Source organism: Gavialis gangeticus, unplaced genomic scaffold, assembly GCF_001723915.1.
Source record: "Gavialis gangeticus isolate Ggan-Ray unplaced genomic scaffold, GavGan_comp1, whole genome shotgun sequence".
NCBI classification, from domain to species: domain Eukaryota; kingdom Metazoa; phylum Chordata; order Crocodylia; family Gavialidae; genus Gavialis; species Gavialis gangeticus.
Window position 1 is genome coordinate 124,959,653 of NW_017729032.1, and position 11,762 is coordinate 124,971,414.

The 11,762-nt window shown below is 40.9% G+C and overlaps 1 protein-coding gene across 6 annotated transcripts in view; it reads right to left on the reverse strand.

The window, feature by feature from the left end:
• DOCK9 (dedicator of cytokinesis 9) overlaps positions 1-11,762 on the reverse strand; it is a 222,893-nt gene that overhangs the window by 98,984 nt on the left and 112,147 nt on the right. For all 6 annotated transcript variants that reach the window (XR_002098921.1, XM_019524534.1, XM_019524533.1 and 3 more), the window contains exons 28-32: positions 7,183-7,329; positions 6,331-6,414; positions 5,525-5,636; positions 2,111-2,289; positions 820-936 (exon numbers count right to left, since the gene is read on the reverse strand). Coding sequence is in view for 5 of the 6 variants with exons in the window: in XM_019524534.1 (XP_019380079.1) it covers positions 820-936; positions 2,111-2,289; positions 5,525-5,636; positions 6,331-6,414; positions 7,183-7,329 (639 nt within the window). In the remaining variant the exon portion in view is untranslated. The remainder of the gene's footprint in view (positions 1-819; positions 937-2,110; positions 2,290-5,524; positions 5,637-6,330; positions 6,415-7,182; positions 7,330-11,762) is intronic.

Genomic DNA, 11,762 nt, shown 5'->3' on the forward strand with positions numbered 1-11,762 from the left:
CCGAGTCCCTGCTGGTGGCCCCTGATAAGGCTGTAGGCAGCCACAAGATCCCCCCTCAGTCTCCTCTTGCAGAGACTGAAGAGATTCAGGTCCCTCAGCCTGTCCTCATAGGGCTGGCCACGGAGGCCCTCAACCATACGAGTGGCCCTGCTCTGGACCTTCTCCAGGTTCTCCATGTTCCTCTTGAAGTGCGGCGCCCAGAACTAAATTTCAACACTTCAGAAACAGATTTCTGAAAGCAAGTACGTATACACTATACCAGAAGTTTTCAACCTGTGATCCATGGACCCGTAGAGGTCTGCAGACTGTCTAGAGGGTCTGCAACAAATGACTACGATCAAAAGTATGTGAATACCAACACTTACAATTCAAAGGGGTCCAACATGTCCATTTGATATTTCCAAAGAGGTATGTACCTCCATTCAAAATTTTTAAGGATTTACATATGAAAAAAGGTTGACAACCACTATACTATATCCATCTTGCACCTCTTAGACATCTACGATTTTTATGACTTCGATGGAAATTTTGCATGCCCACACTGGTTCATAAACAGCAAAATATTAAGATTTTAGATGTACACCAAACCCACACTATCACCCCTAAGGCATCGCACCAGTTCAGATAGTAACAGTATGTGCAGCTTGACTGGTCTAGAGAAACTGACACCAGATGTTTAAAGAGGTAGTTATCCATGTCACTACCTTTAGAAATCTTATCCTAGACTCCTAATATACAGAAGATCATAGGAATATTACTGAATGTATTCTGATAAAAACAGAAGAGAATAGCAAAAAAGAATCAGGAGTGCACACTCACACTGCTGGAAGGATTAACAGGAAAAGGAGACACATCTTTGACATTGATTCGCTGAACATTTTCTACTAGCAATCCAAACAATGGCAGATACAAAGTAGCTATTCTTGCTTGGTGGCTCTAAAAACAAATTCATAGTCCTTATTAGCAATCAGTAATGACACCAGTGTTTTTATTAAGCAGTAGGAAAGATTTGCAAAATCAGGATTAAAGGACGTATCCATTACCTTAACAATACACAATGACAATCTCTACTTTCCCCTTGGTGTGCCATTATTCAAAGGGATGGCCATTAAAATTTACAAAACAAGGAATTTCTTCCTTGTTAATTACATCTATCACAGGAAAAGCTACAGTATTCAAATGTGGTTTAAATTAGTGGTTCTCAATAAGGGGTGCTACAATAAGGTTTCAGGGGATCTGGCCAGCCTGGCCCAGCACATGGAAGAGCTGCCATGGCTACCTGGGGTTGAAGTTTATCCCAAAGAAGGAGCAGGCCCACCTCACCCAGCCCCATAGCCTCCATCCTGCAGGCAGGTGAGACTCCGCATTGCTGCTGCTCAGGTTACTGTGGCCCTGGGCCTCTTCATCACTGAGCCCTGCCCGCTATACCTAGAGTTGTAATGGCAGGGCTGGAGGGTTGGGCAGTTGTTGTGGCACAGGTGGGCCACGGAGTTTATGCTGGGGGCAGGGCTCAGGAAGAAAAAGGTTGAGAACCTCTGGTTTAAACAAAATACAGGAAGGGTCAACCTAACATTATGTGAACTTGAGTAGCCCATCAGGTCTGCAATCAAAGTATCACGGCTTCTCCATAGTACAGTTGTTTCCAAATTAACAAACAAACAAACAAACAGGAAACTTCAGAATAATTCAGTGTTTACTACTACAGCTAATTTTATTTAAATCAACTATTTGTCATTCAAATAGATGATGGGAAGATTGACCAAAAGTAGTTGTAAGCTAATTGCTAATGTTCACTAAAATAAATGTGTTAAAAAACAGTAATTTTTTGGTAAAAAATCCTAACAATCAATATTCATTCCAATTTAACTGCAATGCAGCAATCATAAAACAATTTAGCACAATGAAAAAGTGCATGCACTAACAAGCAGATACAAGTGCAGAAACCAATGTTTTAGCAACATTAGCTATACATATCCTCATATTAAAAACATTTATGGTCTGTTGCTACTATGTCTGCAAATTAATAGAAACAAAGTTCTATTCATAAAACCTTAAAATGTATATTCCTAAACTTCTAACACTTCTTACTGATGACACAGCAGTAACTTACCCTGGAAGCATATCTATCATCAAAAGAATGCTTTATCATCAAGTTCTTGAGCACACTAATTGCAATCTGCCGGATGTCTCTGAACTCTTGTAATGCATTTCCCACCTCCCTCAGGAGTAGTCCTACTAAGAAATGATTCTTGCAAAACTCATCTGTTAATGAATAGTCAAGCTGAAGGTCTGAAAGTAGAGTACAAGTTACAGTTTAGGAGTGGTGCAATTAATATTAATTTGCAAAGTAATTTCCCTCCATTCCCCTTCGTTCAACTTCATTTATAAAGATAAATCAAACATATCTCGTGTGAAAACCCACCTTAACTTCAAAACCATGTATGTGCATTAGATTATTACTACATGCTATGTATTCATTGAGCATATAAAAGCCAAAGAGTTAATGAAATCTAAACACTACCATAAGCTTTTAACAAAAAATTCCCAGAAACAGCAAAATGGAACAAGTATTTAAATGTAAATTATTTTTAATTCACTTGGGCCAGAATTTGAGTTCAATGTCTAAAGTCAGTCTTCTAACTGTGTATTTAGGCACCTTAGTAAGAGGCCTCACATGCAGGGGATGTGCCCCCATTTTTTTCAATGGCAGCAGTAGGTGTCAATATCTTTGTATAATGAGGGCACTTCTTGGGCATCTGAGGCCCATTTGCATATTTTTGAGCCGCTGTACCTGTCCAGAGCCACTTGCAAGAGTATGAGTTGCATATAGATATCCTACTTCACTTTTAGATATTTAAGTTCTTTAAAATCTAAATTGGCTGAACTGAGTACTTATTTGCAGGACTAACAATTTACTGCTTTTTTTCTAGCAAGTAAAAAACTACATAAAACTTTGCAGTAGATATTAAAAATGTTTCATGGAGAAGCATTGTACACACAAAGAAAAGGACCCTAAATTAATTAAATTTATTCTAAAATTTATCAGAAACATACGAATGTAAATAATTGCTAACCAGATCTGAAAAATGATTAATTTTAAATAATCTGTTAAAAAAAATCCCCTCCCCCGCAAAACTTGCATTATTTACCTGTATTATGTTAGTTTTACTTTGGACAATTTTCCATGACTATGCAATATAAGATTTTTTTTTAAATAATTTTTAGATTACCTTTGCATATTAAATAAAAGAGTGCCACTATATATAAAGATTACACTGAAAAGTTTTTTTTAAAAAAGTAACTCACACTGTGATAGATGCACCATATTTTACTCTTAAAACATTAAGATCTCTAGTAGTAATTAGAATGAAAAGCAAAACTAAACTATACCTTAATCAAATTTATAGTCACAAATATACAAATGCACATAAGAAACAAAACACCAAATAAAACCCAACAATTTTAATGTGCATTTTTCAGAGGAATAAAAGCTTAAATCTATCTACTTTAAGATACTGTATGTAGTCCTTCCTTCCTTCTTGTGTCCTTGTTGGGACAAAGTATTTTAAGCAGCATTCACAGATTTGTTGGAATCTGACAGGGCACCACCATAAGAACTTCTGCTATGACCCTGAAGTGAAGTTGTGAGAGTCCAGAGAAGAGCCATGCGCATGATGAGAGGTCAGAAAAACAGATCTTAGGACAACAGGCTGAGAGCTATGGGGCTCTTTAGCCTGGAAAAGTGCAGGCTCAGGCGTGACCTGATGGCCACCTATAAGTTTATCGGGGTGACCACCAGTTTCTGCGGGAAATGTTTGTTCACCAGAGCTCCCCAAGGGATGATGAGGTCGAACAGTCATAAACTACTGTGAGACCGTTTCAGGCTCGACATAAGGAAGAATTTCTTTACTGTCCGAGCCCCCAAGGTCTGGAATAGCCTGCCATTGGGGGTGGTTCAAGCACCCACACTGACCAGCTTCAAGAGTAAATTGGATGCTTATCTTGCTGGGATCCTATGACCCCAGCTGACTTCCTGCCCTTTGGGCAGGGGGCTGGACTGGATGATCTTATGAGCTCCCTTCCAGCCCTGATGTCTATGAAATCTATGAAAGTCTACCTCTGGGCTGGGCATCTGAGTGCCTGCACCACCCTAATCATAGTTCTAATTATGTTTTTTTGCTACTGGGGGTTATAAATTTTTTTAAATGTAGCCACAATATTAGAGGGACACCTTTATTAATGCACACCTTTCCTCCTTCTGGAATCCGGGCAAGAGCTAGGTTTTTAAAGTCACAGTATACAAACTGAAGAGCTTTAATCAAAGAAACTCATTTAAAGTTCATTCAATTCAACCAGTTTTACTAGGATACCCTTTTAAGAATAATCACAAAAAATTAACACGTTAACATCCCTGGTTCTGCAACTGGATATGCATATCAGTGTATGCTCATGCAGAGCCCACTGACTTCAACAGGGATCCAATCATAGGTATTTAGAGAAAATATCAGGGTTTAAAACTAGAATGACGTATCATCACAGCACATGTATAAATAGAATTTATAATGAGAACAATTTATAACTGGATCTCTCAAGTGTATTTTAACAACCCCTCACAGCAGTGGCATGTTGGCTGTCATTGTCCCCTTGATTTACCTGTGGCAGATCAGGGGGTTAAATATCATGCCTGTGTTGGGGTTGACTGTATTTTTACTACTAGATAAGGCAATGGATTTGTACAAGATAATTTGGATAGGGATGATCCTGCCTTCGTGGGGTTTGGACTAGATGATCTCCAGAGGTCCCTTCTAACCCTCCTTTTCTATGATTCTATGGTGTTGCAAGCAGCAAAGAATTTGCAAAGCAAGCATCTGAAGGTTATATATTCATGCACTTTCACTCTCTGAAAACAACGCCTGCTGTTTTTTCAGTTATCATTGCATTTATTTTAAAGCTTCTTGGTGACAAAGTTTGCCAAAAAATTCAAGAGAATATATTCGCACCTCCATGCCCAAAATGGGATAGTTGCAGAGTACTTATTTTAACACAAAGTGAGAAATGGAATTAAAAAGGAAAACAAAGAGCAAGCATCACACCCCACACCTACCTACAGGAGTGTCATAGGACTCCACAGTTCGTGAAAGAAAAGCTAAGTCATAAAAAGGAAACAAAGTAGAACAAACAAGAACAATAAGCTACTTTAAATAATATATAGCTATATAGCTCAAGTACTGTTATTCAGCAAAGCAGGAAACATTACCAGGGGTGAGAATAAATAATATATATATCAAAGCTGAATTTTGCCAGAGATTTTTTTCATGGGTGCTGTGTTATATTACCTAGACATTTTCAGTGTAGAACGTATCTATATAACACTACTACTTTGGAGCATAATAGGAAAAAAGATTATTATACAAGACTTCAATATGACATTTAAAAAAAATGTAAAAAATGTCCTAATTACACATTTAAATAACTTGTTCTTATAAACAGACTGGTTTTTAAAATATAAAAAGTGTGGATTTACCTTGGTATCTCTGAATCCTGCCTTTTCCAAAGGGCATAGGTAGATTCAATGGGATGTAGTGTTCATGATTACATACCACCCGGAGAAATTCAAATTTGAATTCAAAAAGGGTCTGAAAAAATATTTCAAATGCAAATTATACATTTTAATAATTTACTAAATATTTGGTAATGTAAAAACATTTTTTGACACTAACTGATAATTTCTCTTAAATCTATTACGCTAAGGATTGCAAGTGTCATTCCATGCAGACCTAGTACTGTGCTGAACAGCTCCATGTTAGCAAAAGCTAGAACTAGTTCTTTATTCAGTCTTTGATTACAAATGTTTGTCAAGTCAGCATACAGTGGCATTCATAGAATTAAGAGTTGCCTGGAAATCTGGAAGAAATCCTGTACACTTGCTATCTAGGACCAAAGCATATGAATCACAATGTGTAGGGACATCTCCAATACTAAAGGACTCTAATAACTGTTGTCGGTGTTCTTCCTGCAACTTTCATGACTGTCTAAAATATTCATTAATGCTGTTCCATCCATTTAATGGCTAGGGATGTTAACGAATGGTACAGTCCCCACAATACTACTTGGAAGGTTACTTTGCCACTCCTACTGGTCCAAGATGCAGAAGTAAGAAAAGAAAACTAGAGACAAAAAGTGGCGTAGTCCTACCAAACAAACGGGAGATTTAGCTTAACAATATGTCTGAATATAAGTGGAAGGAATTCTGAGATCCCCACACAGAAATTTACTACATACATGTAAACAAGAAACCCCTATGGACAAAGGTCTCGAATGCTTCAGTACCTTTGGCTCTCCTGGAGCAAAGCAGCTGATGTAGTTATTAATTTGCTTAAATACAAAACCCCTATCCATGAAGGTGAAACATCTCTGAAAAACAAAAGGATAAATTACTATAAGTAGCAAATGCAAAACTTTATGTAAAGTCAGTCACCAACTTTTACAAGATTATCTTCCAAGCACATTTGCTGCTCATAGTTTACTTTGAACATAATGCTAATAAATCAAGCAGTCTACATTACAGAATACAAATTTGCTTTATTTTACAAGAAAAAAATGACATTGAATATTTAAAGAGAAAACTTAACTCCATTTTAGATAGCACAAAAAGTGAGCAAATAACCATGGAACAGTACTTAAATCTTCTAAAAATATTTTTTCCACAGAAAAACATTTAGACATTATAATATGTAGGAATCAATTTTGACAGTAATGAATAATAAGCTCTGTGGAACACACAGTGATAGTTAAGATACATTACTCAATACATTTAAAAAAAAAAAAAAAAAAAATCAGCATATGCTTAAATCATTGCAACATTAGAAGAATAACTGGGTTACAAAATATGAAGAAATCTGAGACGTAATAGAAGGAAGTACACATAGAAATAAAGTTTGATTTTTAAATATATATTCTATGCACCCTTTGCATATTAAAAATGTCTTTTCAAATTGCATTGGGTACTTAAATTACTCTTCTGCACTTCTCAATATGCCCAGTCAGAAGTACATGCAAAATACTTTCCATATATGCTTTTCATTATAAGCTTCTGAAGCATACACTGCCTTAAAATCTATAAGAAATAAAATCTATGAAGATGAACTTATGAGCTTAGATCCCATGTTTGTGTGTACCTACCTTTATAAAGACTGCAAGGCTATGGTTTGCATTTTTGGAAGCTTCTGGGTTGTCTCTGTACTTCTGAGTGATGTGTGGCATTAACATATTAACAACTGTTTCTACTGCATGATGAAAAGAAGCAGGAAATCTCTGGTTTCGTAACAACTGGAAGCAGAATTTAAATTACATATTTAACATTTCAGAGTTCAAAGCATATGATTTGCTGAAAACTAAGGTCGTCTTAATTCATCCCCCCTTTTTCTCCCCTACATTCATCCCCCTTTTCTCTACCCCCCACCCAGCCCATCTCTCACCCACTGACTCCTCAATTTACATCTTCACTGACTCCCTGTCTTGCATGCATACCAGCCCAGCCTCTGGCTTCTTTACTATTCATTCCATCCACGAAGAGCACACACCAACTGCAGAGGCTTCCTCAGCCTGACAGAGTTTTAATACCCTGAAAGCTTGCTAAGAAAATTTTTTCTCCAACTATTTAGGTTCGTCTAATAAAAGATAACAGATTCATCCAAAGAACCTTGTCTGCCTATGTCCTTAGACCAACACAGCTATACCCTACAGCCCTGTAAAGTTGTCTTAAAGCACTTTCAAAAAGGTAAGGAAAGGAAAACATTAACATATCAAAAGTTTTAACTTCTAATAAAAAAAACAAAGTTTAACAAATGCAGATACTCATTATAAATCTTTAAGTTCAGAAAAGGGCCAATATTTGGTTGAGAAAATTTCTGAATGAAAGATTTCAACCAGTTCTAATTATTATTATTTAGAATCCACGTTTGAATGAATTTTTCACATTAAAAGCACTTTTACACATGCTCCGTGGGTGGGGGTGGATGGCATTTAAATTAAGAATGGCTTCGAGAGCCACTGTAATTAAGGTGCCGCCAGGTCTCCTGTATCAGCATCCCCACACTTAACAATGGTGGTGGGGATGCTTGAACTAAAACTCATTTGATGAGCTTTAGTTCAAGCACCCCTGCCGTCACTTTTAAGCATGGGGATGCTAATACACAAGACACAGGAGGCTGCTACAGTGCAGCAATTGCCACACTCCAGCAGACTCGTTAATTGCTCCAGCCTCCTCCTCGATTAATTGAGTCTGCTATAACATGCTGGAATTCCAGTGCATCAAAGCAGCCTCCGCACTTGTGTATGGGCACCTGAAGATAGCAACTATGTGCAGACCTGGATGGCATTTTGGGGCGAGGGGCTGCTTTAATGAAGCTCAACTCTGAGAACAGGCTGCTTCCAATGTGGCCTGTGTCACTGCCAGAGGCAGAGCCAAAGTCAATGCCAGAGTTGCACAGGGTGGGTGAAGCCCCCACCACTGACATGCCATAGAAGCCCCACTATTCTATGGGTCAAATAAAATGGCTTCATGGGCCTGGTCTGCCAACACCTCCATGCCCATTTAAGACAAATTTGAAAGTACTAGCTCACTTAGTAGAAACCTAGTGACATACCATATTTAGTCAAATAGAAAATGACCCCCGATTATAAACTAACCTCCCAATAATTAGATTTTATATATGGAAAATGTATAAATTTATTATAATTTTCCAAGTAGAGAATCTAATTTTTGGAGGCTTGCCTTGCATTTAGTCATAGAGAAGTAGGGCTGGAAGGCATCCCCAGAGGTTATCTAGTCCAATCCCACTGTCCGAGGCAGGATCATCCCTATCCAAACCATCCCATACAAACCACAATCTAAAAACTCTATGCAAGACTATCCACAATCCTGACAAAACAGACCTAAATACTCTTATGTGCCCCAGGTAAAGCAGGGAAAAATTCCTTCCTGACCCCAAGTATGGCAATTGGTCTGACCCTGAGCAGAGGGGAAAAACCCTTTCACCAGGAACCTCTGGCTTTGGTCCTAACAGGAACATTGACACTCCCCAGTCAAAGACCCCAGCCTTAGCTGTAGCCAACACCCAATGCCTCTGAGCAAGGCTTAAAAACACTCTGATACATGGAGTAGAATGGGTGGGAGGAAACTAGCAAAGCCCAGAAGCATGGGAAATACCCATAGCAGAACATAGGCATAGTGGCTGTTCAGCCTCTTCTTGAACACCTCCGGTGATGGAGGGTACATAACTTCCCTAGGCAGTCTATTCCATTGCCTCACTATTCTAACAGTGAAGAAGTTTTCTGGATATCCAGTCTAAACTTACTCTGCTGTAACTTCAAGCCATTGGTCTGTGTTCCCCACTCTGCAGCAAAAGAGAAAAAGGTGTTTTTCCTCTTCTCCATGGCAGCCCTTCAAGCATTTGAAGACTGCTATCATGTCCCCTCTTAAGTGCTTTTTCTACAAGCTTAACCTGCCTGCTCTTTTAGCCTGTCCTCATATGACTTGCCTTTCAAGCCCTTGATCATCTTTGTTGCCCATCTCTGGACCCTCTCTAATTTCTCCATGTCTTTTTTAAAATGTGGAGCCCAGAACTGCACACATTACTCCAGATAAGGTCTAGCAAGTGCTGAGTAGAGAGGCACTATATCACCTCCTGTGTCTTGCACCTAATGTTTCTGTTGATGCAGCCCAAAACTACATTGGCCTTTTATGTGGTTGCATCACACTGCAAATTCATTTTGAATTTGTGGTCTACTTTTGTTATCTCCTTCCTCAACTTGGCCCCCTTCTACTGTGATGTCAGGGCCTTGGGAACAGAGTTGGAGTTGCAGAAGTCAGACAAAGGAGAAACTGGGGGAAGTCTAAAATCTCTTGCTTAGGGCAAGGATGGTATTCTGTTGCTGGATTCTTGGCTCTGATGCTCTTTCCTTTCCTCTGACATTGAGGCTGCAAATAGATGTCACACTTTTATGCCACCATAAAAAAAAAAAATTATGGCCACACAAAGTGAAAGCAAACAGACATCCATGCCCTTCATCAAACCACAAATGCCCAAACTGGTAGCTAGCAACAAAAGGTAGTATAAATTTGTACTGCTGTTTTATAGTGAATGCCTGTTCGTTTTAAAGAGAGCGGACATGGGCAGCCAAGAGCTGTCTGCCCAGAGCAGTGCTCTGGGGGCTTCAGAAGCCCAATCCTGTCTACCCCATGCATTCCCCTGCAGGAAGTTCCCGGGATGCACAGGATCAGGGCCCTGAAGCCCTGGGAGTGCCTGTTCAAGTTTCTGTGTTTGCAGAGGTGAGTCCTGAATTGGAATCTCTGGGTTCACCTCTGCAAGTGGGGAAGCCTGGAGTTTCCCTATTTGCAGAGCTGTGCCCCAAGTATTGTCCCACAGGCAACTTCAGAAACGGCAGGGGCCAGACCCTATAAGACAACAGGTGATGTCCATTTTGCCCGATGAAGCAGACGAGCTGCACAGGGACGTGCTGCGGTACAGCTAATACACTTCATTCAGTGACGTCCGCTTATAGCACGAGGCTGTAAGAGCAGGTACAAAGAGAAGAGAGCACTCTGAAGGAGATGTTTTAGTTCACTAGTGCTTCAGTGGGATAAAATTGATCTCTCTCAAGAGTTCTCAGTGTTGGAAGGTAAGGACAATGAACTTTTCCAGGACAAATAACTTCAGCTATGTCTCCACGCTTTTGAAAGCCTTAGAGAACAGTACTGTTACATGCCATTTGCTCTTGCTAATAAGATATTTAAAAAAAAGTGACAGAACTACAAAATAAATGCTTCATATAATTCAGGAAACCTGGAGTCTGTCATGATGGGGCAGTCCCTGTAGAGCAGGGGAGGGCAAAATATGGCCTGCAGGCCACATCTGGCCCACCAGGCAATTCCATTTGGCCTGTGGCACGCACCAACAAATTGTACCTTGCCCAGCCCTTCTGCTTGCAAAGGTGGGAGTGGGGTGCCCACAGATGTACCCCTCCCTGCCCAACATACCCTATTGCGGGTCACTCCCACCCTCGTGAGCAGAAGGGCCCAGTCTGGCCAGCATGCAGCTTCTGGATGGGACTGCTGCTGCCACTGCTGCAGCCACCAGGGGACCTGCTTGGCTTCCCCCGCATCCCACTCATTCCAGGCAGCAGGTAGGTAAGGGGTGGGGGGTAGGGGCAGAAGCTGCAGCTGGACAGGGGTAGGGAGCACGGGGCTGGGGCTGGCTGCAGTGTGGAGCCTGCACCCAGGAGGACCGCAGCAGCATGGAGCTCAGCTGGGCAGGGTGGGTGAGGGAGTGTGGGGACCCCTCTATACTCCCCCCATGGCGCACAGTCCCGCTGGCAGCAGCAGCAGCAGGTGGGGGCGCTCATACCTAGCACAGCTGTTGGAGTCCAGTGGCACGCGGCTCTGGCCAGTGCTGCACATCACAGTGAGGAGCGCAGCCCTTGCAGGTCCTGGGACTCCATGGGGAAGTAGGGGCCAGGGTTCTTCTGTTGGAGTCCCAGGACCTGCACTGGCTCCAGTGTGTGGGGGGGAGCCAGTTTTGTCCTATGCATAAGTGCACAGGACAGAACTCCCACGATAGAGGTGGCCTAGCGGGGGCTGCACTCCTCACTACAACATGTAGTGCTAGCCAGAGTTGCATGCCACCAGGTGCCAGTACCTGTATTAGGCACAAGCATCCCTGCCTGCTGCCACTGCCACCTGCAGGGCTGCACACTGGGGG